Source organism: Bactrocera oleae, chromosome 6 (assembly GCF_042242935.1).
Source record: "Bactrocera oleae isolate idBacOlea1 chromosome 6, idBacOlea1, whole genome shotgun sequence".
NCBI lineage: Eukaryota > Metazoa > Arthropoda > Insecta > Diptera > Tephritidae > Bactrocera > Bactrocera oleae.
This window is the reverse complement of record NC_091540.1, coordinates 68,557,611-68,584,156: the sequence shown is the minus strand read 5'-3', so window position 1 is coordinate 68,584,156 and position 26,546 is coordinate 68,557,611. Positions and strand designations below refer to the sequence as shown.

The 26,546-nt window shown below is 31.9% G+C and overlaps 3 protein-coding genes across 7 annotated transcripts in view; 2 read left to right on the top strand and 1 right to left on the bottom strand.

Moving 5' to 3' along the window:
- ImpL2 (Ecdysone-inducible gene L2) overlaps window positions 1-14,305 on the top strand; it is a 31,441-nt gene extending 17,136 nt beyond the window's left edge. Inside the window, exons 1-4 of one of the 2 annotated variants that reach the window (XM_036364575.2) lie at window positions 7,415-7,664; window positions 12,159-12,452; window positions 12,628-13,122; window positions 13,472-14,305. In XM_036364575.2, the coding sequence (XP_036220468.1) occupies window positions 12,162-12,452; window positions 12,628-13,122; window positions 13,472-13,486 (801 nt within the window). In that variant the 5' untranslated portion in view covers window positions 7,415-7,664; window positions 12,159-12,161 and the 3' untranslated portion in view covers window positions 13,487-14,305. Of the gene's footprint in view, window positions 1-7,414; window positions 7,665-12,158; window positions 12,453-12,627; window positions 13,123-13,471 lie in introns of those variants that run through there. The other variant, XM_036364574.2, reaches the window with a different exon arrangement.
- LOC138855584 (uncharacterized) lies at window positions 7,301-7,664 on the top strand. The gene has a single exon (XM_070110999.1). The coding sequence runs from the start codon at window positions 7,301-7,303 to the stop codon at window positions 7,400-7,402; it is 102 nt and encodes a 33-aa protein (XP_069967100.1). The 3' UTR covers window positions 7,403-7,664.
- A 2,523-nt stretch (window positions 14,306-16,828) lies between the features above and the next one.
- The window catches only part of LOC106625707 (neurobeachin-like protein 1), an 89,091-nt gene continuing 79,373 nt past the window's right edge, over window positions 16,829-26,546 (bottom strand). For 3 of the 4 annotated variants that reach the window (XM_070112151.1, XM_070112152.1, XM_070112153.1), the window contains 2 exons: window positions 25,938-26,115; window positions 16,829-22,143 (listed from right to left, as the gene is read on the bottom strand). In XM_070112151.1, coding sequence (XP_069968252.1) covers window positions 21,978-22,143; window positions 25,938-26,115 — 344 coding nt within the window. In that variant the 3' untranslated portion in view covers window positions 16,829-21,977. The remainder of the gene's footprint in view (window positions 22,144-25,937; window positions 26,116-26,546) is intronic. The other variant, XR_011397172.1, reaches the window with a different exon arrangement.

Here is a 26,546-nt window from a genome sequence, read left to right as displayed (position 1 = left end):
AACATGACAGCTCTTGCAATTTACACAAAGTTTGCACAAATTATTCGGACTTGCCAATAAATGCATAAGTTAAGCTATAAACGTTTATACAAGTAGCTAGTAATCAAATTGGCATACTTAATTACACACGAGTCATTTACTTACATATTTACATACAAGTAATGAGACAATTAATCTTGGGTTAGTGGTTAATAGCTTTATTTCAATAGTAATTGAATACAGTCACGTACAAAGTTTCCGCTTGTACAAGCACTCTATACGCATACATATATATGTATATGCGTATATAGAAATAATATGTATTCATACAAATATACATAGCATACTTCTACATCTTAATTGGTAGCAGCACTGATTTCATAATATTTTATAATAGCGGTTAGCTTTTGTTAGCAATCATTTATCTTTCACTGCATTTGCTTCTACATACAGATAGGTATATATATTTAGTGCATATTTGTTGCAATAATTTCTAATAAAATAAATTCGCACAGATGTGCTTGCCTTTCTTGTAGTTAATTGCGATTCGTTTAATGTGAAATTTCCTCATTTTTTTGGCCTTGATATTTTGACATTTCTACAATTACATTTGTTAACTAAACGAATGCAAGTCGCAGAGATTTGTAGAAACTAATGTGTCTATGATACACCAACACTCAAGTATAAATTTTAAATTTATATTATAATATATATGTAAATATGTACTATATAATATACATATAGACAGCCATTATATATGGCATGCTTAGACATCAAAGTGCCATATGAGGAAAAATAGTGTCGGTAGCTGCCGTCATGATTATTTAAGAGATTATATTTAATCTCTCATTGAAAACAATGTCCGGTTGAAATCTACTACAAGGCTACGATGTACAGTTATCGGTTCCTGAACGAGGCTCTGTTATTAAACCTACCAAGCCTTCCAACCAAAGTCCAGAAAATTTAATTGAGATTCTAAATGAAACTTTTAAAAACGTTAGTCAGAAATACAACAAACACATCAGTTTGACAAATGCAATTAAATAGAAAATCAGCTGTCCGGCTGATACTAAATTATTTGAAGTCGCCTTGAATCTAATGAGATGAAAAAGAAAAGAACGGACAGTCGAACAGAAGATAATTGAAAATAAAACAAAAACCGAGGTTAACATTTAATACCCTTCACAGGTGCATTTCTTATAGAATTAAGAGGTACAAAAATTACTTCATCTTAATATTGATCGCTCAGATTGACTATTAGCTTTATGTGCTATAGTGGTTCGGGGTGAAAACTTTGTTGGGAGATTGTAGTGTTGTCTTGGATAATAACCTGAGACAAATTTCGTGAAGTTAATTTGTCAAACAGAGAAGTTTTCCTTACAAGGACTACAGTTTGATCGATCAGTTTGTATGGCAGCTATATTCTAAAGAGTTCTAATACGACAAAACAGCAGCTTCTTGGGTAGAAAAGAACGTGGGCAAAATTTCATATCGATATCTCGAAAAGTGATGGGCTAATGCGCGTATATACAGTGAGACAGACATTACTAAATCGATTCAGCCCGTCATTTATACTTATATACACTAGAGGGTCTCCGACGTTCCATTTTGGGTGTTACAAATTATTTGGCAAGCTTAAATTTTATTTTAAAATAAAAATTTAATAACTAATATTCACATATGGAATATTTAATAAAAATATTAAAAACGGCTAAATATCATAATTCTACCTGATGCTTTTATTAAGGAAGCTCTCATCAATCTACCTATAAATCTACATATGTACACCTGAAAATTCTAGGATCAAGCCAATCATACAAATATACATACACACATACTTATAAGCAATCATATGCACAACAAGTATGATCATGCAACTGTGCATCTGGCCTATGAGCTAATACAGATTTAAATACTCACATACAGTTTAGCCTCTGTACATTTATCTTTCGTTTGTAATCTACTTGTACAATTGTTTTCTGTGTTCTTAATTTTTTGTTTTTGCACTATGAATGCTTTGTATTTGCCGACACTTAGTCGTATCTACCTCATTCACAGCCAGTCAGACCGGCAGCAATAATTCTTATTAAATTATTTGCAAAAACTTGAAAACTAGAAGAGAATAATACTTTGTCACGCTGTCAGACAGCGCAGACAACTCTTGTATATTGTAGATATATTCACACGACTTCAGCGATATATCACTTGTTAGCATTTCAGTATATTATGTGTATTTGTGGCGGAACATTGTCTTGGCAGGTATCCACCATACATATACCTATACGCGCCTACTATAGCCTAGAATATGTTGAATTGTGGCAGCTTCTACTTATCCACTATTTGCTGCCGTTCCAATGCCTAGTTTGCCACAGATCGATTCTCAAGTGATCAGATTAGTGCGGCGATCAGTGCGACTCAGTGTAGAATAGTTATCTTGGCAACAGACTTGTCTGAGCAGTTTGCACTTCTACTGCCGCACGGTTGTTCCACCTGCCTCCCCCATTCACTTTCCCAGCTGTCACTGCCAGTGCCAACGTAATTGAGGCGAGCTGAGTTGCCTGAAAGCTGTCGCGTGTTCGAAAACTGTATAGTCATGTTAGTTGTATTGCAATTCATAAGTGAGACAATAATGGGTGTTCCAACAGTTAAAATTTCTTTGTGTTTTTTCAAAAAACAAAAAATACTAATAAAAGTGGACCAAACTGAGGATGAAGTTCTCTTCGAGGCAAAGCTTGATCTTGCATGACACGATCGTCGATCATGCTTTGAAAATTATATTTTAGACGTGGTTAATTGCTTCTATAGCCTTTAATTACAAATGATCGTAAGAGAAGTGGAAAATATGACTTTTATGTTGAAATTACGGCTACAATTATGGTATTACCGCCTCAACTTAGGTGGCTCTATGGATTTCGCTCTTTGCGATGCCAGTCGCCTCTGCTCACCCATTATCCGCAAATGCTCGTACATTCACTAATGTACTAAGTATGTATGAATACGACTATATAGATATGTAGAGAGTTTGTGCGCTTAGCGACATGAGAATAAATTGCTTCGTGCTGCCACAGTGTCTGCCACGTTCGCATGACGTAAAGCGTCTTTATAGAGTTCGGTGCTTTTCATGCCAATTGGTATGTAATGTGACTGGGTTGTGGACGGACAGCGGGGTGGGAACAGAGATGTCGGTTAAACTGTTTCGTTTCTGTTGGCGAGGCCCACCATGAGGTTGCTGCGGTTTTTTGTATGTATTGTATGTGCTGCACACACGCGATTACCGATTGCGGTTTGCACATGAGAATCATATATGTATACAGTTTCCACTGCTGCATTAAATCATGCACTTACATATGTACATATGTATGTTTGTATATATGTGTCTTAAAACATTTCCATTTCATTTAATTTGTATAACGTGCAAAAGATCATCAGTATATACCATATATATATATATATATATATATATACATATATAGCTACATATACATATATAGCTACATATATATATATTTATATATATATATATATATGCTTTTTTTGAGATCAAAGCACTAGCGATCCGCACCCAGCCGGAACGCTAATAGTCGGCTAGCACAGACAAACTGGCAACTATCATTCAAACTGAATTAAACTGATATTAATGAAAGAGAAAAAGTGTGCAAAAAAGTAGCACGCTTCCTCTGAATGAGCTAAGCCGCTTAACTATATAACACACTTATGAGCGCATATATATGTATATACTCGTATGTATGTATGTATATGTATAATATGTGGTTTCATGCATGTTCTGCGGCATTTGTCTATCCACCGACAACTGTGTAATTAAAGAAATCTTCCAACACCGCAACTGTGATACTCGCCAACTGCCTGTCGGTGTGGCTATTCGCTCATTTGGTGCAACAGGCAGTCAGTGAGGCAGTGGAGTGTAGGATTGCATACACGCCAAGCTGTCTAGGCTGGATGCGGCACAAAGTCAATGCAAGTGTAATTTCCTTCATTCATCTACATATGTATATACATACATTCATACAAACGTGCATATGTATATAGGCATGTTTCTGCACGTAGGCCAGCCGTTGTTCATTGAATGCAAAGTTGTACAAGTGATAAATGTGATAATTATGTAAATTATATATACCCAATGAGATTAATTGACAGTCCCCGAACGGCGGAAAGCTTGATTTATCTATTAAATATAAAATGTTAGAGTAGTGTAGTGATAAAATGTAATAAATCTTCAACTGGTTGCTACATACTAATTAATAGATGATTCTATGATACGTGTATACTGGTCTAAGACCTCTGTTGATTGGACTATATAGCGAACTGATGCAATTTATCTCTTTGGCTGTAGCTCGAGGGCAACTAGATCGATTAATGATATCGATTTGCTTCAAGAAGCTGTGCTGTTCAATTGTAGTCATGAATTGAAAACCAATTTCCACCGGTTAGAAAAAGCAATGATTCTTCGTGTGTTCTGATCTTTTGTGCTAACACTGATGATGAAAAACTTCTGAAATACTGAATCTTACTTTTACACAAAAGAATTATAAACCGATATGAAAAATATTAAAAATATCAGCCAAATCCACTTTGGCAACATTTAGACAGTGGCAAAACAAACGCGCATTATATATAAAAAGCTGAGAAGAAGCTGTTGACTAAAGGGAGATTAATGTGGTATCTGTGTACTCTCCAATGTTAATAACACCTTGCAAGTATTTTTGATAATATTCATTTTCTTAGTTAGTTTAAAAGTGTTGTTGTTGTTGTTGTAGCGACAGAATTCTGCCGAGTTGACAGTCCTTGGCCGGAATAAATCCGGGTCCGTTCCGGTTACGTAGACCCGACTGTCGTGGGAACGGAGTCTTAAAGTGTCTTAAGTACTGCTGACAATTGAATGGAGATCACCGATCATACTTAGGATGAGCTCATAAAAAAACAAGAAAAAACTTGAACTTCGGCAGCATCGAAGCTATAATACCCTCTCAGGTGCATTTCTTATAGTATAGAGGGTATAAAAACATCTTTATCTTGATTTTGATTGGTTAGTCTGAATGGCAGCTATATGCTATAGTGGACCGATCGGAACCCCATATTCGGAGATAGTAGAATTTCTTTAGACAATAATATATGATATTTCAAATGTTTGTCAAATAAAAAAGTTTTCCATATAAGGTCTTGATTTTGATCGATCAGCTTGTATGACAGCCATATCTTATAGTAGTACAATATCGAAAGTTCCGAGAAATTAACAGTTTCTTGATGAGAAAATGATGCGTAATTTTAGATCGATATCTCAAAAACTGATAGGACTTGTTTGCTTCTATACAGATGGATGGACAGAAAGACGGAGATGACTAAATCAGCTCAGCACGCTTATTATTCATGGTATATGCATATTTTATAGAATATTCGACGTTTCATTCCGGGGAATAACTGTTCAGGTTATAACAATGCAAAATTAAAAGTGTGTGTATTTTGTTTGTAATCAATTCATTAAAGACATTACGAATTAGTATCGTGACTGCCATTTTGAAAAAATTTAATAGTTTATAAGCTGCAAGTAGGCGTTTCTTTGAAAACACTGAATTGACTATTTACACACTTGTACGCACATACTTAATGTAATTTGATAAATATTCGCCGGAAGGCAAATATCTGCTGCTGTGATCTCAAACTCAACAACGAATTGGATAGAAGAGCTTCGTCTAGCGCTACTTCCCATAACTAATTTCTGGAATAAGTTGGACTACTGTCAACGAGTGGGGGCCAAACAGCCAACCAACTAACACTGACCACAACTACTTCTACTGTAATTAATTTGAGCAATGCCTTATCATATTTAACAGCGCCTTGAAGGTGTGCGTAAGCTCCAAAAATTTATATATGTATGTGTACTCATGTATGTATGTATGTAGCTCAGCAGAGTTCAATGCTACCGCCACGATATTTTGCCGCTTTATCATTTCTAAGCACGAGTTAGTTTATGTTTAGCGTTGCCAATTAATGATTTTTTAAATTTGAAAATGGGTTACATTTTCAGCGTGAAACATATGAGATTATGTGCCGAATCACGATTCTTCAAGAGGTTTTACTTAGGGTACTGTTTATGGTAAGGGAGTAAGGGGATCAGCAGCACTCAAGCTGTTGTTATATATATATTCGATAATATACTCTAAAATCAAGTATTACCGTGTGAAAATATATTTCGTATATTATGTCTATAGTTTTATAAAATCGACAAAATTTCCGCTTTGAACCATCACGTTATCGTATCTCGAAAATTTACCTATTGGCAATACAGTGTTCATATACAGGTCAGGTAACTAGTTATATAGTGTGCGTCCACTTTGACGGTAAGACTGTCGATCCAACAATCAGACCGACATGCCAGCAATATGCGCCGTCACGACAAACACACGAAGTCCAATTCAAACCAAAGCAAACCAAAAGCCACAAACTCAACAGCCGAGCGTAGTAAGCCAATCACGATCGAGTGAGAGTATGAAGAGAACGACGAGCGACGCAAACGGCTGACAGCGCTGCACTGCCGCTGCCACCGTCAAAAAGGCAGACGTGAGAGCAACTCTATAAAATGAAGCGAAGGTAGAAAATTCAATCAGTTCTGTTACAGTTTTCAGCTGTAAAACATAACTTGTTAGAAAATTGTGAGTTTCACAACGTGTCCAAGCTTCCGCGCCACCTGAAATATATTCTTTAGAACACTATTGTACAACAATTGTAAACGGAAATCTCGTGTGATCGTGACTACTTAAAATTTCATGTTTGTTTAATTGTGAGATTGTTTGAAAGCAAAACGTTACAAGAACAATACGGTGCGAACGTAATCTGTAATGTCCACTTTTTGCTGTTTAAAGTCTATCGATCGTGTCGTATATCGCGTGACTAAGTGTCAACAACAACCACAAAAGAAGTATCAACTACTCTTAAACAGGCTATAAGAATTTGCATTGAGCATAAACAGACTTCTCAGAAAGCATTAAGAAAAAATAAAATAAAACAAAAAATACAACAACAAAAGAACTTTTACCAAAAAGCAACGTTAATTCCAACGAATGTCATATAAATTGCCAACATTGCAAACACATATCAGTGTCGAGTTAATCACCAAGCAACAGCTTAAGGCGCTAATCCAGTAAAGCACACATACGCACGCACATAAATTGAATTATTTTGAAATTTTGTGAAATAGCGACATAACGAGTCCCATTAGCGATTCCAGAGCGTGCATAGGAACGGCAGCAAAATCTCGTTAACAGCGCGAAGATACTTTGCCAAAACGGAGTCCATACGAGGACCTATGTCATCACAAAGCTATCAATTGTTATTATTGAAAATCAATTCAAAACTCCAATCAAGGACTCAACATAATCTAGAGGTGATAAATTCATTCATAACGTAACACGAGCACAGTTGATTTGCGAGTTTCACAACGTTAAGAAAGTGAACATACAAATTAGCTGCTGCCCGCCTGCCAAACATAGAGAAAAGATAATTAATTAGCGAGTGAGAAAACTCAATTTTGGTGGAATCCAAGAAAGAAAAAACGTATCCTAAACGTGTAATCACGACGACCACAACGACAACAACGAAAATTTATCCTTGAAGAGAAACTTTTGTTTACCGCAATCATTCATAACCGAAGGAAAAAGAAGAAAATCAATGTGAGTACTTTGTGGAGAAATAGAAAATTTGTACTTTTGAAATGCTGAAGTATAGCATTTGAAAAATTGAAGAAAGTACTTCGAAGGGTTCGAAAAATAAAGTTTAGTCAGCGAAAAAATTATAGGTAATTGAATAGGAGCAATAGAGAATTGAGTGCTCTGTATAAATATTAATTTCAAGTAATGCGGAAATAATTAATCTGTTTTGAATAAAAGCGGTAGGAAATTGAGTGCTCTATATAAATATTTATGTAAAATATTGGGAAAACTATGAAATATTGAAATTTCGAAATGTTTTTTGAGTGAATTTTTTTTAGTCAAGTGGTTGCACGATCACTGATCTACATTGAGACCTTTTTTTTCAAATTTTAATATTGAATTTTAAACCTATTTTGAGTATCTAATTGCTTTAGTATTTTCGGTTTTTTCTAAATGATTTATTTATTTAATTTAATCTAATTTTGTTTTTACCTTAACTTTTTTATAATTTTTGATACCATTCTTAGTACTCATTACTTTTTTGATTTGTCAGATTATCCATAAATTTATTTGCAAAGCTGAAAATATATAATTAATATAATATTTTTTTTGAAGGTGTTTCCCCCAGCACTTCTACCTGTTTTTACATACATATATACATGCATACGTCATAGCAAAATAAAAATGTTTTAATTTTCTGATGCAACATTTGTCATATATTTGCTCAAACAAAAGCAAAAAATAATGAATAAATGGCAAAAACCTCAACTTGACACTCTAGTCAAGCATATACATACATATATGATATGAGTTGAGTAGACAGTCGTCGAGTTAACCAGACAGCGATTAAATGAAGAACGTTCAAGTGCCTATGGCGAGTGTGCGATCACCTCAAGTGTAGGCAAAAGCTTAATAGAGCATTTAATGTGAAGTATGCATACTACATACATACATACATATGTACATGTATATGTATTAAATGGAAGCTATGCAGTAGCACAGACATACTTGTACATGTCGCGATCATTTACATCAGACGCTCCAATTATACGCACTGCTTAAAAGAGGAAATGAAAAAAACCGAAAAAAGCTATGTAAAAAACCACTTGGCTAGACACTGAAATATTTTGATACATATATATGTATATATATGTGCATCTTTTACACTGTCACTATATCTAAAAATAATCGAGCACAACTTTTTCTGCCGTTGAATGAAGAAATTTACGTCACCAAGTACATTTTTTTCGCTCTGAAATTGTATGTTATGTGGCGGCTTTTGGTGGATACCTTGGCCAAGAAATTAGCCGTTGCCAATGGCTAAGAACTTACACTAGACTTGAGCATTGAAAGAAACGATTATTGAATGTTGAATGAATTAGTTTGTAAATTTAAAACTTATAACGATCTTGTCGCATGATCTGCAATTGAATATATATTGTAACAATGCTGGTTAATTCTTTAAGACATAAAAATCGAAAATACTAGAGCCAAATTTTAAAGTTTATTTTGTAATATAATTCTTTAACGTCTGTGTATATATTTTTTGGGCAAGTGGCTGCACGATCACTGATTTAGCTTGTAAGTAGAAACGCTTTTAGGACAAATTATTGGTAATTATTTGTATATAGTAATTTAATTCTTTATTTATTAAACAAAATGCTACTGAAAGTTCAGTTCTCGTTTGAAAATTCGAATATTTCAACCTTGAACCAACCCGGTTCCCATCAGACACTGGTTAAATTTCGAAAATTTCTATCATGAGAAAAATTTTTTTCCCAGATAAAAGAAAAATTACATACATATTTGTATGTATATATGTTTCAATATTATTCGAAAAAAAACCATTATAAAACCCAACAGCACTTGCTCTAAATACTTATATTCCAAAGTCCATATCGCCTTAAATAACTCATTCGAATTTCTACAAAAGTCTGCGAAAGTATTTTTTATAGCGTATACTCATACATATACCTTAGCAAAAAAATTTCATCACACATTATTTATATAATAAACTTACTAATCCAATTTAAGCTACTTAGCTTCTGAGCTCTAAATACCACCTATGTTACTTACCATAGAAATACAAATTCATTGAAAAAAAATCTGCGTATCATTCTAGTATGATCGTTCTTACTGACCCATTTAAAGCAAGAAACACAAAAAAATAACAGCAACATATCAGCATTAAGCAATTAAAGCTGTCATTAATGTCGCATAGCCATACAAAAATATTATGTGATCACTATAATACGGAGATCTATTAGAACACAATAAAAATAAATATTAAAACTCTTTTACGAGCGTTTAATAGCGCGCATTAAATGCTATGAGGATTGTGCTCGATCACACAAAGCTTGTCACATATATATGTAACAAACAACCACGAGACCTATAGTTGTACTACACCCAGTAGGAAAAAAATACGTTCGTGTACCAAAATCTAGATCATTCCGGAATTGACTAGCTTAAAGTAGTTGCGTTAGATAAATAGATTTATGCAGTTGAAGCCATTGTGTCAATGTGCAAACAATTTATATTCTCTGCTTACTTGATTATGCGAGTGTCTTGTTCGTTTCGTCGGTCTCTTAGTTTTGGTAAAATGAAAGCAACTATTGTATTTATTAAGAATATGTTTTATTATATCATCTATGGCAAACCAAAGTATTTAATTGTTCAATTTGGCACTTGGTTTGTAAAACTATAGTAATTTTTATTTAAAAAATATATATAATTAGAATAATATAAGCATTATAAATTATAAAATTATTAATATAATTTAAATTATATAAGTTTTTCATTGAAATAAATATTAATAATAAATTAATGAAATAAATATATAATAGTATAAAAATTTCCCATTAAAAAAATATTTATAATAATTTATCGAGAGAACATCACTATATGACAAAATATGAACAAATTAAAGTCTCCATAAATTTCCAATTCCCACCACAAGGCTGACTATGCCTTTCGACCTATTAGTGCTTTATGTTTATCCAATTTTAGATATTACAGTGTGACAAAAGCTATAAACTCTTTGAAAATTTACTCAGCAAAGTTTGAAATTTCTTGGAGGGCACACATATTAAATATGTATATTTGCAAAATATGTCCGAAATTGTGATTAAATCGCACATTGAAATTCGATTGTATACTTTAACAATTATATTTCTTTTTAACGCGAATTTCTGTATTTGTGTGTATATTATATTTCAAACACTGTATAATTTTTGCTAAGCGCAGCATTATTATTATTGGGAAGCCCACGAAAGGAGAGGCAAAGCTAACGTGGCACAGGCATGACTCACGGCTCATGACATGATTTATAAAATTTTATTTTTATTTTTATTTTACTTTCTTTTTTGTTTTCTTAATTTTTATTTCTGTTCCGATTTGTGTAGAGTTGTTTGAAGCGCTTGGCTGGTCATTTAAGCATTTTCTCGTCTTACCTAATTAGCATGACAATTAGTGTGATGCTACCACCGGTACGACGAGCACCTTGAACACGCTGAAGTGGCTTCTGGATAGAAGCAATTAATCGGTAAAATACATGACAACGCTGCAGGCAAATATATAATAAATTATATATAGTTCTATATATATATTATATATAGTATACTACTAAATCAAAAAACCAAAAAAAAAAAAATTTAGGATCACTTGCTTTACAAGTATATAAGTGTTCGGCTCATTTGGGGGCTTTCTAGCGCGCGCAGTGACGATCAGTAAGTAACAAGTGTCTACCAATCACCTTGCCTTAGTTTGACGTTTATTAATTTAATTAATCTAAATTTATTTCGCTCATACAATAAGCGATAAGCGAGGATCATACATCATATTTGATTTTTCGATAACCTCAGTTTTTGTGTGTGTGATCTATGCAACGATCTATTCTATATGCGCGTGGCCACTAACCACCAAATAAACTCAAACGGCTATACACCTAAGAATATCTATACTATATTTAAATATAATATATACGCATGTCTTCGATCGTCCATTTCGAAAATATGAGTGGTGACAGTCGGCTTTACGAGATTTCACAAAATTTTCTTTGAAATGTCACGTAGGCACGATAGTAGATTAAAATGATAAAATAAAATAAAATGAGAGAAAAAAATGCAAAGCAGTATATAAATTTGCAGTAGTAAGTAGAAGCGAACTTCATTGGCTTTTGAGCAATTTACTTAGTGCTTTTAAATTTATTAGTGCCGCTAGCTTCCGAATTGCGACCACTGCTTCTTCATTTATACTAGGTATATCGCTGAAGCGCGAGTACATTTCAATAAATTTAAAAATTATATTATTTTTTTTTAAAGCTTAATTGCATTAAATTTTCCTTATCTATCACACTTGCGCGGTTCGGTGATATGATTTCCTGAGGTTGATTGACCTATTTATGCTGCATAGCTTTATTGTCGCATATAAATCTTTTTGAGATTTAATTTTTTTAAATCTTATATTTCGACAATTAATCTTAATCTGTTATCGTTTTCTGCATTTCATTCACAGAAAATGAATATAAACACATTATTAATAGCACAGCTTGTGCTTTTCGCCGCCTGCATACAGGGCAGAGCTATTGAAGATGTCGACAATTCGATTGAGAATACCGGTGAAGGTGATGGTGAAGGACAAACGGAGAAACAGCGTTCACCCTTCGAGCATGACTGGATCAAATTCGCTAAGAAACCACCAACTAAATTGTTGCAGACGTTCGGTCAGCCAGTTGAGATTGCCTGTGAAGTGATGGGCTCACAAGTGCCCACGATACAATGGGTTGTGGGACATTTGCCATTGTCTGAGGTGAGTTTCAAAGCAAAAAACAAAAAATTAAGGTGCTTTTCATATTGGAAAGATAAAAAATAAAATTTAATCAACCAACAACATAAATATATATATTTAGTTGACTTTCTTTTAAAATAACTCAACTAATTTTACTTTCTTCGCTTTCTCTCTCCCCCTCCTTTTTTAACGACAGATCGACAGCGTTGAATCCAATGTTATATCCGAATCATCAGCGAGTGCCATCGTGCGTGTACGTTCTGTACATGTCATCGATCATATGTTGAGTGAGGCACGCACCTATACATGTGTCGGTCGCACCGGTGCCAAGACCATTTACAGCTCCACAATTGTCTATCCACAAGCGGACATGAAGGAGCTGATGCAAGTGCGCGATAAACCATTCTCTGGCCCACAGAAACCACGCATTGTCTACCACGAAAAACTCCATTTGGACTTGGTCGACTCGAATATTGTCTTGCCATGCAAGGTACATGCTCGTCCACGCGCTGAGGTCTTCTGGATGAATGGCGAAGGCAAATTAATTGAACCAAATCATCGTTTCAAAATTTTACCCTCCGGTGATTTGCTACTCTCAAATATCAAGTGGGAAGATATGGGCGCCTACAGGTGTATAGCACGTAATGCTATGGGCAAGGATACTGCGGATACGTTTGTCTATCCAGTACTTGTAAGTGTCTAATTAGTTTGTGTGAAATCGAATAGAACACTAAAAAAATTTTGGAAAAATTTAATACATTTTGGAAAAGCATTTAATTAAAAACTTAAATACTATTAATTGGCATTAGCGTTGCCACATTTTCACTCAGAGTAACTTTCAATTTACTTTTTAATATATATTTTTTTAACTTTTCAATATCGTTTTTAAAGAGAAGATAAAATATTTATACAAAACATTTTTTTTTTGCAGAAAGCAATTCACTTTTTTTTTAATTTTTCAATATATTTTATATAGAAAACATAAAATAATGTTGTAGCTATTTATACTAAAAAACAATTTTTTGCTCTTATCATTGCAGAAAGAAGACAAATAAACCAATTGTGGATATGTGAAAATGTCGTCTCCCCACCCACCTAAAACAAACACACACACACACGAAACATAACACAAGGCAGTTGTACGTATATAAATGAATGCACACGAACATAAAAAACGGTTCCTAAGTGAAATATGATACCATTGTATTGTACGTTTTATTATAGATAGTTAAAATGCCTGCAAAGGTGCTACCCCATATTTGCGTATGCTTTTTATAAAATACAAAAGCAAAAAAAAAATATATATAAACTTAAAAAAAATATTTAAAAAAAAACACAAACATTTCCAATAAAACAAAAAAAAAAGAACAAAAATATTTAAAAACAAATTAAAAAAATTTTAAAAATATTTTTTAAAACACTTGAAAAAAATAAAAGAAACACAGAAAAAATGTACAAAAAAAAACATACCAAATAATAATAGGCTATTTTATTAAATAATTATGTAAACAAGTATATACACAAATCAAAATATGCACACAAACATAAAAGTATAATTTTTAAACAAACAAAAAACGCTAATGAAATGTAACCAGCTCAGTTTCTTTCTTTAATCCGTGTATACTGGCAACGCTTGCCTTGCGCATGCCTAACTGTACACAAACACATAAACATACACAGGCACACGCCGCATGTCGGCAAAGCTACAAATAACCGCATTAAAACTATAAATTATATCACCGATTCGTGTGCGAGTATACACAAGTCCACACACACATACATGCAAACATACGCAGTTAACAAGACTTTGTTTTTAATATTATATAATTATGTATTACCTTATTTTTTAAATATACTAGTTTCTTATTCGCAAATTGCACAATATGTTTTTTTTTCTGCCATCTACAAGAGCAGCTAAATGTTAATTTATAATTTTTTCCGTCTCGAATGTATTCACAGCGCTTACAAGTAGGAAACTTAAGGCAAGCAACCAACAAATTACGTTCCACTTGCATATCAGTTAAACTTTGTGTCTTTGAAATGATTTGTGTTTTAGTTCGTAGTTTGAGTTAGTCATTAGTTTGCTAATTTTTTACAACAACAATACCAGTCACTTATATGTGTACATTTACGTTAGTTTTAGTTTATTTAATTTAAATTTAAACAATTAGTTTAAAAATTGGCCGTACTTAATTTTCACTTAACTGAAAAGTATTTAATATTTTGTTAAAAACGCACAATGTTTATACAAGAGCACACACACACAACTCACATATAAATATATATATAAATCTCAACTTGGCAACGCCAATACATAAGCATACATACATACAAACAAGAATCCATTCATATCACTAAGCATTAACTTATTTATTTTACCGAATATCTCATTACAATAGTTGTTTAGCCGAATATAATGAATACAAAGCAAAAATAACAAAAAAAGCTGAAATCAGTAACAACAACAACACACATATATGCTCTCTAATTTATATTAATTTAATATTGTAATTCCACACATTTACTTATTTAAGTTGTTTTCAATTACTTTTTCCATAATTAACTTATTAAATTAATATATATGTTTAATTAAGTTAATTACAATTATGTATAATATAGTTTTGTACTGAACTGATGTTTAGAAAAGACACACAATAAATCGCTACAATAGATATAAAACATATAATTTTTGTGTTGAGATTGTGTAAAAAATATACAATTAAAACTATGAAAAAAAAAATTCAATAAAAATTAACAAAATAAAATATACTCACCGTATTTTCAATTTAAAAATTGAGATTTGAAAAATTTTTATTAAAAAATAACTAATTATTGCTGCAGTCGTAAAAAAAATACTTGACGAAGATGCCGCAGCAATCCCACTTCTTATGGTCGCCGAGAAGTTGAGTGGCATAAATCTGAAAAATTTTAAACAAATTTTTCCCCCAAAAATTTCGTAAATTTTCTGCTGAAATAATATTACTCACGAGCTCCAAAAAATAATATTGTGCAAAAAAAAAAAATTCCATCCACAAACCCATTCCTAAGCCCGGAATTGTTTTTTTTTGTATCTGGTCACCCTAGAAAATATTTTTAAATTGAAAATTAAAGAGTGCATTTCCACCAGGCTTGCAGAAATCATCAGCAGGATGCTATTTATTTTTGTGTCGCACGAAAGAGCGTATGAGAGAGTGCAGTTAATTGGCCAATCAGATGCGCGCTGTTTTGCATGTGCAATGAAGCACAAATGCTTCTGGCTCTCAATTTCGCACTTACTCATCTTACTCATTCACATGCATTATTATTTATAATAAACGTCTAACGACGATTTGAGAGCCTACATGACTTTTTGTTCGCCTGGTATGGGGCTGAGCAAAATCATAGTATCAAATTTAAATTTTTGGAAGACGAGAAGCTAGGAACTTCAAAACTGGGATTTTGTTATTGGTTTGACTTTTATCGAGTGTAGATGATAAAATGATCTCTGCTTCAAAGAAATGGGGAGAGAGATCGATCGATTTCCAAGAGATTGATTTTTTGGTATGGATTGACATGTAAGGACAAGACGTTATACAAAAGACGATGTTTTTTCGAGTTCAAATAAGTGAATTTCCACTTTTACCAGGCGCACAGAAATAAACGGAAACTAATATCGAATTACTATGAGAGGCTGAGGACCTATTCGGAAAGAAGAGTGCTAAACGAATCAGCTTCGCGAAGGTGTATCGTTTATAAGACTATATATGTAATGGTATTCTCTTTTGATACGCTGTTTACCTACTGCATTTGGTGTTCTCCTGGTATTTCAGCGTGGGCTGTTTTTACTTTTCTAGATCAGTTTGACTTAATTTCTTATTGGTATATTATAGCGATAAAATAAAAAATCAAATGTTGGGAATCATATTTGAATAGTCCCCTTATTCCTCCATGACTTTTTCAATCTAGTCAATGGGATTAAGTCGTTGAAATTTGAACTGAAATCTTAATAAAAAACATATAAAGAAAATAAATATTTTCATATTTTTGCATAAAAAACATTATTATTGTTTTTAAAATTTGCTTATTTTGAATTAATATAATCATACATAGATTATATCCAATTTTCCTAAAAGTTTTTGTAAACTCGGGATGCCCTTCGGCTTCTGGTATTAGCTTATCTTTTTTCTTGACCTCATCAGACTTTCGACGTAATCCCTAGATCGAACATTCTTGTATCGCAAGCACGATATGCTTTAATACTTATTACTTGAAACCTCGTTAAAAATTAGAGCCTCTGTGTCGAACTTATGGCCGCTTAAAGCATCAAAGCAATCTTACCTAAAAAACAGTAATTTTACTTTATGGACATACATGAAACGTATCCAAAATCTGCGAATAAAATAAGAGACCGAATACAATTTATTCATACATAAGTTTATAAATTTATTTAGTAATTCTCAGCTGTTGCACTTCTACATATAAATTATTCATTCGATATACATACGTAATCATAAAGCAATACAATACAATACAGTTAAAATTCCATACATTTCAATTATTTGACACTTTCGTACAATTTCTCCTCGCAATGGATCATAAGAAACCTAACATGGTACGTCGAACACACATGACAGTGTTTTTCTATTTTTCTATATTTTTGTTTTATCTTATTATTATTTTATTTTAAATGTACTTTTGAGTTTCAACAATTATTATAACCAATTATATATGTATATGTGTTTGTAGACATACAAGCCTTTGTAAAATGACAGAAGAACCAACGCAAATTTACACATATGTACATACATATACATACATTTAAGTACATATATACATATTTATAGCAATGTGTAGGCTTCTGTCTGACTTGTATGCATTTAGAATTTTGTTAAACGCACGATTACTCTACATTATCATTACATTACAACTAACATAATGCAACTATATATAAATATTGTTTGCAGCAAATCTGTGAATACCATCAATACAATACTCTATACATAAATGTTGGTACGGGGTTCGCATTTTCTTTGTTTTTGTTACGTAACTACATTTCAATACTTTTTTTTGTATGTTTGTCACATTGACATTGTTATGTAAATATTACAGTAGCTATATATGCGACTAATTTTTGCATTGCTATTTTTTATCAATTTTTAACATTATTTATTGTTTTTGTATTTTTCTCACTGCAGTTATCTTTCCTGAACTTCTTTTTTATTTTTTTTTTTGTTTTGCAAAAAAGCACCACCAGTATTTAGCAATATTCAAATTAGGTGTTGGAAAGTAATAATTATACTAAATATCTATATAATATTTTATTCATTTACAAATAGATATGTGCAACGTGCGAATTATTAATTAATTAATTTCTTTATAAGCCTCTTTTTGAGACACCAAATAAACTTGCAATAAGTTTAGATTAAATTAATAAGGTATTATTTACTTTTATTTGAGAGACTGAACCCAGATTTTATTTTATATAGCTTTCTTTTTTTCTACTTACGACTTGCGACTGAAATCACCGAAATGTTGACTCTATAAAGAACAATATCGGCTTTATATTCACAGATATGATGAATATATGAAGCTCTCACAAAACATATTATATATGATTTATATTATTGCAACTTTCATTTTTAACTCGAACAAAGCCAATTAAGTGGTCAGACCAATTTTATTTTGACACTCATGTCAAACATTAAATTTGAAAAGCCAATTTAAAAGTCACACCAAGCTCTACGATAGCTTATTTTTTAATAAAAAATAGAACATACAAATTGCTCAAGAACAAAACCTACATCTTATACCTTCAAAGAAATGAAAAAATTTAATAACATTAAGATATTTCCTAGTGAGTTTTGATTTTGCTATAACATGTTCGAACAGCTCGGACAATTAAATAGTCGGTGTTCTATATCCTCAGAAATAACATACTAAAATTTGGTATAAATATTTTTTGAATTGCAGCCTTCTGAAATATAGCCGCTTAGTGCAATCAGCTCCATCAGTTTAACATTCTCGAATTTAATATAAACATTTTTCTGCCTGTTCTGTTCTGCATATAATTACATAACAGTTTTTTGATTTGATCAAAAATTTAATTTTGAATCTGGTCGAAAAATGACCAAAATTTTTGGTAAAATTTAACTTTTTTAAACACCGCCATTTTAAAAATTTTTGATTTATTTTCGACAGTAAGTAAGCACGGTCAATATCTTCTAGCAGAGATATGTCAGTTGTTGTATGATTTTTATTTAGAAACGGTTAGATTTGATGAAATATGATTATTGAACGAATTTAGGGGTAAGCATATCGTACTGCTTCAAAGAGAGAATTTAGAGTACAGTACTCTCACGATAAGCACGATTTCACAAAAAGTTCCACCTAGCTTGATCAAATTACAAAGCACTCAGTCAATTACTTGTAAGTAATTTTCTGTTGGTAATGTAAAAGTAATTTAAAATTGATTTTTAAACATACTAATATTGAAAGTTGTTATACCTTAAACGGAATGGATAAAAGAGGAATGAATTTATGGATTTCGAGGTGAAAAGAAGAGAAGAAGAACAGGCAAAATTCGCTATTATATAAAGGTTCGAAGATACAGTGGGTTTCTAGAAAAATTCATGTTTCCAATTATTTTAAAGATCTCATCGAGCTTCAAACTTTTTACAGCAGTTGTGGAACGATAGAAAAGAAAAGACCATTTAACTTTACGTTAATTTTGAGAATTTCAATAACCAAAAAACAGTTTCTACAATTACTGACGCAAAATTCAAGAAAATAATGGTTTTGCAATTGAAAACAAAAAACATATCAGTTATATACTAATGAAAATTTTAAAATTTTTATCAGAATTTATTAGGAAATAATTCCACTTGCAATTCAACTCAATGAAAACCAAGTACTTAATCAATAATATTCTACATAAAAAATGTAAAAGATAAAACTCTATATATCACAACTTTTTCTCTGATATAATCTCAAAGAGTTAACAGACGTGACAAATATTGACGGGTCATAAAATTATCAAATGTGGCTAAAAGCACCTGCATGTGCCAAGTGCAACCACACTATTTATAGAATGTATCTATGTATGTGTATATTCATTTCTTGCTTGTATGCTCAACTCATTCACACTACAATGCTACTCATATGTGGTTGACTGGTGGGCACACTTTAATTTATTTCTTCATTATTAGTATATATTCATTGACAAATTCAATATTGTGAAATTAAAGTTTTATTTGAATGATATTGAGCGCGCCAAACGGCCTGCGCTGTCGGTGTGGTTACCACGCCAGCTGCATACATTCCGACACACATAGATACTGTAAAGTCCACATGTTGTCGCCATTGATTATCATGTCTTACCAGTATACTATATATGTATGTATGGAGATATGTTCGTGTGCATGTTTTGCTGTTGCTATGCGCAACTTATTCCCCACATTTCATTCATCGATGACTGCTAGTCAGCACGGCAATAGTCGATTTCAGTGGTGCGCGCTGATGTTTCGAGCAAAATATGGGAAGTGGATAGTGCGTTCATTCATGTATTTTTCTCGGAGTAAATAGTGCAGTGAGCACTAAAATTGACGACTTAAGTTAGAAAATGAAATTGAAGTTAGAAATAAACATTCTTTCTTGTAATGAGCACACAGCATTATAAATTTTTATAGAATAAATCGGGAGAAAAGTTTGGCATCTTGAGTTAATTTGAGAATTGAATGTGACAGAAATATTTTTGGGGAAAATCTATTGAAATTTATTAATTTAGAAATCGGAGGCGGAACTTATCAAAACTTTGTTGCAAAAAATTTTATCTACTGTCTAAATTTTAATACTTAAAAGAATACTGAATGAAAGTCGTAGTTTTTAATAAAAATCATATTTTGCATCATTTATGAAATACATATTTTCAATATAGGTATAACGCAAAAAAGTATTTATATAAATCATTTGCCTTGAAGGGTCCTGTTTCAAAATTTTTTTTCGATCTTAGCAAGAGTATTCATATTTTCATAATTTGCTTGTTTCAAATAGTGCGACCGTAAGTAAAGTTTCCCAGTTTTATTAGTGAACCAGATTGGATAGTAGATCAGGAATTTATTAAAAGCCTAAAATATTGCCTACTAACTCGGTTACAAAATGGAGACAATAGCTGAGGATTTGCCGAAGAAATCGGTGGTGAAAGCGATATTAAATTTTCAAAAATGAAGCCAGTAGTGTTTGAAATAATTTTTACTTTTTTATTGCTTACGAATTTCCGACTTTGACTATAGCTTTTATCATATAAACTTGACAGAAAATTATATACACCAATGACAAAAGAGGAAAATGGTGATATGCCTTTATGTTTTTGCATTGTTTTGCTATTATTTTAATTTCGAAATTTGAAGGTAAATATTTCAATTTTGGCTCAATCTCTTGAATAGATTGCTTTTCAAGAAATGCATTTTAGATTATATACAGATCTCTGGAAATTGGACAAAAACCAAAAAAAATTTAATAAAAGTTGAGTGTTCTAAATAAACAGAAATATTATAAAGTAATATGGTGATTAAATTTTTAATATTTTTTATTCACTCTATTAATTTTTCAACAAAATTTAGTTCAGATTTTGCTGTTTATAAAGCAAGCGAAAATTGGACAACTGCTTAATTGACCAGTACAGTACTTAATGTTAATTCACAAACGGTAATTACATCTAGCTTACATACAGACGAAAATAATAAATTAGTAGTAATTAGATTAAAATACAAAGCGTTAGCGACATTAAATTCACTGGAAAGGACTAAGTAATAAATACAATTACATAACAAGACATACAAACATACAAGTAAATAAGCAAAGACACAAACTAGTAAACTATGTTGCTGCTAAACAAACTGCTGCGACAAGTACAGTGACCAGTTAATACATATGTGTTACTTAATATATACGTTTTCAATAGCTGTAGCCGACTTTTAGGCGCCCAAACTATATGTGTGTATATATTCTGTTTTGCCTGTTCTAAATCAGGCCTGTTAGTTTTAATATATTTTTTTGCGCCATTATTTTATTATTGTTTTGCTTTCAATTCTATTTTTGTCGTTTTCTTGCTGTTGTTAACAATACAGTAATCAGCAGTTTATTATCAATGAAGTGGACATTTTATATTTTATCCTTTAAATTAGCAGCTGAACTACATATAATTATTGTAAGGTGGTTTTTGCTTCTTTCATTGTGTGTGCACCACTCAAAAACTCTTCTCAGCTTAAATCAACGAATTGCGTGGGCTCTTATTGTACTTACATACATACAAACGCACATATGTAAACACTAATGAGTGTTAATATATTGTATATGCGTGACAACGTTTTTACTTTAGTTTTGGTTGTTGTTTTGCTACTTTGAAGATTTCTACACTTTTTGGTGCTGCTTCAACGCCTAAACTGTAGCTAATCTAATTACAAGCACACACTACTACTACATACCCATTGCAAAATTCGTTTGTTTACTTCATTTATTTGCCACATAAAAGTTAATTTTCTTTTCGGTTTTTTAGCAGTTTGACTTTTATTAAACGTTGAGTACGGAATGCTTTTTATTGTTGCTGGCCGGCACCTGTACTGCAATCACCGCTAACCGGCCATCGCGCAGCGGTGCAAGTATGTGTGTGTTCCCAGGTGTCACCACAACTGTTTGTATTGGAATATGCAGTGGAATGTCAAACACAGGTTTCAAGCTGAAATAAAAATACAAAAAATGTTCAGAAAAATTTGAAAAGCAAATATTTAAAATAAAATTTACATCTCAAAGTAGTGAGTAAACAAACCCCAGAAACATGTAGACAGAAAATAAAAAACTGTGTATTTAAAGAATTATTGCGACATATTAATATTAAAAACTTCAATATTAAAAAAAAATAATCGTAGGTTGTAAAAATATACAATATATATATATACACATAAATAAAATACGTCTAAAATATAATATAAAATAAATTGCTCTATTTAATTTAATAAACATTTTTGCTTCTTTTTTGCACTACAAAAAAGAGAATAATAATAATTATAAATAACTAAACAAATTTGTTTTTTATTTACAAAAATTAAAATTTTTTGTTTTTAAATTTATTATGTTAAAAAATTTAATTTCATTTATTGTTTCGTTACAAAAAAATTAAATTAAAAAAAAAATTTTTTCAATATCAATAAATGAAATTAAATTTTTTAACATAATAAATTTAAAAACAAAAATTTTATAAGTATAAAAATAATTTCTGTATTTTATTTATTTGATTTCTTTTTAAAATTACTTTACTCTATCTATTTTGTTAAAAATATTAAATTTCACTTGTTGTTTCATTTCAAAAACCAGAAAAACCGATAATTTTGGTTGCACCAAAGCTATGTTATAATACCCTTTAAAAATAAAAAATATTCCTTACAAAAATTTGATTTTGATCGGTCAGTTTCATCGCAAATTTCTTGAAGATAGCTCGTCAAATGAAAAAGTTTTCCATACAAACCATTGATTCTGATCGTTCAGTTTGTACGTCAGCTATATGCTATAATGGTCTGATATCAGCGGTTCCGACAAATGAGCAGCTTCTTGGGAAGAAAAGCACGTGCGCAAGATTTTAGATCGATATCGCAAAAATTTAAAGGTTTCGCCTATATACAATTGGACAGACAGACGGACATGGCTAAATCGACACCGCTTGTAATATATATTAATGGGTCTCCAACGTTTCCTTCTGGGTGTTACAAACTTCGTGGTAAACTTAATATACCCTTATATAAGTAAATAATTTTAAATGAATAAATAAACAAATTTCCTTCTTTTAGTTGTAAAAATTAAAAAAAAAACGTATTTTAAATTTAGTTTATTATAAAGTTGAAATTTCGTTAAGTGTTTTATTGCAAAATAATTAATAAATAATTAAAATAAAAATAAAATATAATAATAATAAAAATAATAAATAAATTTGAGTATTTTATTTATAGAAAAACTAATTAATATTTAAGTTAAATTCTTTTAAGTTAAACATTTTTTTTTTTTATAATTATTTCTGTATTATATTTACTTAAAGCTAAAATTTAATTTCTTAATATTAGAAATTTTAAATGTTAGCTATAGCTGCATAAAAAAAACTTAGAGCTTCAAAAATATGCACATGCATTTGATTAAACAATATGAGCCATTCATCATAGATAATGAGGATATTTTTTATTTATCATAAATTGAAGATAAGACATTCGTAACCTTCCATTTGTATGACTTAACGAAAAATTATTTACTTAGCAAACATTATACTGGGTAGAATATTTTATTGCTCAATAGTAATAATGAGCAATGTCGGAATATGTCTCTTAAGTCATTTAGTCCCTTTAAGTTTTGCGTACTTATTTACTCAACACCCACTATAGATTCTTAAAGTTCACCTGCATCGGTTATGTAATAAGCCTATAAATGCACGTAGATATAATATATTATATAATACCACACCTGAGCTAACAAAGCAATAGAAATGATTCATATAAAACTATATGATTTTATGACACCGATATGAAATGATCGCAGCTGCGATTGATTTTTAATTCGCCTAATTTTTACTGCTCACTTTTATGAGAGGTACAATATATATAAGTACATATTCATTTGCTTGATTGTCAGAAAGATCACGAAAGGGGTGTGGTTATTACGAGAAATTAAATTAAACCAATGTATTGATGACATTACACCGACCGATTGCAAGTATAAAATTAACTGTTTATGGAGATTTATGCATTTGAATAAATAATCTGCCTATCAAGATTTTCTACCATAATACAGTAGTAGCATACTAGCAAGTAGCAATTACTGATGGTTTGGTATTTTGTTTGGTAACTCTCTCTTCGTTGCACATGCACCGAATGACCTGTAACGATGGCTTTAAGTCCACATATCAATTTGCGGAAACCCTTTTGCGTTTGTCTAGTAACGGTTTTCGCTGTTTAGTACATAATTTTACTTAAAAATACCTAATTTGCATCTAGAACTGATATGCGTATAGAAGATAATTATGCTATAGACTTCGCTAGGGTAACGGAGTCGGCATAAGGAATCGAAAGCGAGTCATCTACAAATAAGACCCACAATCGTGATTTAGTGTGAGTTGCTGAGGATCTTACAGCGCCTTCCTCTAAATTTACTACTACCTTAGAACGATTATCAATTAAAGTAGGTTCCTAATCAGATACAAGGATGCCAAACTTAATCCAATTTTTCTTACAACTTTTATTCTTATAAGTCTGATTCTTAAAGCGCCATTCGCTAGACTGTTGAAGATTTTCGACGACATGTTCATAAAACCAGGCCTCGTGACCAGTAATGATGCGTTTGATGAAAAAAGGGTACTCAGATACGTTGTCAAGCATATCTTTGTGACTTCTACCTCGCGTCGTTTATGCAAAAGGTTCATGTTTTTTGGTACAAGTCTAGCATTGACACGCTTTATATCCAAAACATTAACCCAAGTCCGTAAGATGTGTTGTTTATCTCTCTGATGTCAATACTACGATTTTCAAACACTATTTGATAAACTTTTTCGATGTTGTCGTCAGTAACAGTGGTGAACGAACGACTCGCATTAGGCAATCTTTCGATGATTTCACGACCTTCACCGAATGATTTGTGCCATTTAAATACTTGTGTGCGTGATAAAGTGGACTCACCGGAATCCTTGTGCAACATTTTCAACGATTTCGTAGCCGTGATGCCTTTGGAAACTCAAGATTTCAAGCAAACTCGTTGTTCATTACATTTACACGTTAAAAATGGTTAGACAAACCTTACACACATGAGAAAAACATCACATGAACATAAAAAAAAAGTTTGTACCAAAGTAGGAAAAAAGAACCAGACAAGTCTGGGTCAAATTTCATCAAATGGTATGAGAAGTGTATTCGGCACGACTCAAGTAATATTAAATCTACTAACTATTTTGTATGATTTTCTTATCAATAAAATGTCTAGTAATAGAAACTAATATATAAAATGCAAATATAATTTTTGTAAAATTATTTTAACGTACAGCTGAAAATCTTAAATAAACATTTTAAATTGTTTAATCTTATTACAAATATATAACATGTGTTTCACCATTATATCTTTCAATCACCTGACAAGACACGCTCAAGGACAAACTTTGAAACACTCAGCTTGCAAATGTAAAAAAGTTCTTTATTGCCTGTCAGCAGATTGAAAATTACAATTGGACTTTCCCAGCAACTGGCATTATTAAACACACACATACACACGGTGCAGCTTTGTAAATAAGTGTGTGTGTAACTTTTTATATGCACAGCCTATCAACCGAGAGTAATCAAGCAGTTTGCCGGCCGGCCGGCAAACATTTATTAACGCAAATCTACAAAAACTACCGGCACCGCTCAACCGCTCACCCGCCCTCCCCCAGAGAACAAACAAATGCCAGCTGGCAACAGAGCTTGTTTAATAGGCACTCGAACACTTGCTCACACGCTTGCTACTTACCCATGCAAACGACTCATGGTGATATCACCGGCATCGTCCGCCACCACCAAGTAATCGGTAGCCGTATCCAATCCAGTTACACGTCCGGATACATACTTGGAACCGAGACTTGTGCCGTTTATACTGTAGACATGCACCGAATGCGAGGTATCGTCCAGCGCGCTGAATGCAATGTGACCTGGAACAAACCAGAATGAGTGAATTAAATTTTTAATTTATTAAGTAAAAAAAAACAAAAAAAAAAAAAAAACGAGAGATAAAAATGTTTAAGTGGAATGGAAGATAAATTAAATAAATGAAACGCTGCAAAAAAGCAATGAAAATGCACAAACCAATTCAAACATTTTGCTTGGCAATTTACAGAACCATTAAACAAACAAAGACTTGCATGCATGCAAGTGATAGGGACCCTGCAGGGAGAAGCCGCTGCACTGCCGGTGTGGCGAGTTGAAAAGTTTGCATAGAATGTGTGGTGATTCGTAGCGGTACTTATGGAAAAATTATTCAGTTTATAAAGATGGTGTGTTTGTTTGACCGAGTTCCTGGTGACATTTTTATTGTAAATTAATGTATCTTTCCTTCAACTTCTGTGTTGAGGATTGTCATGAA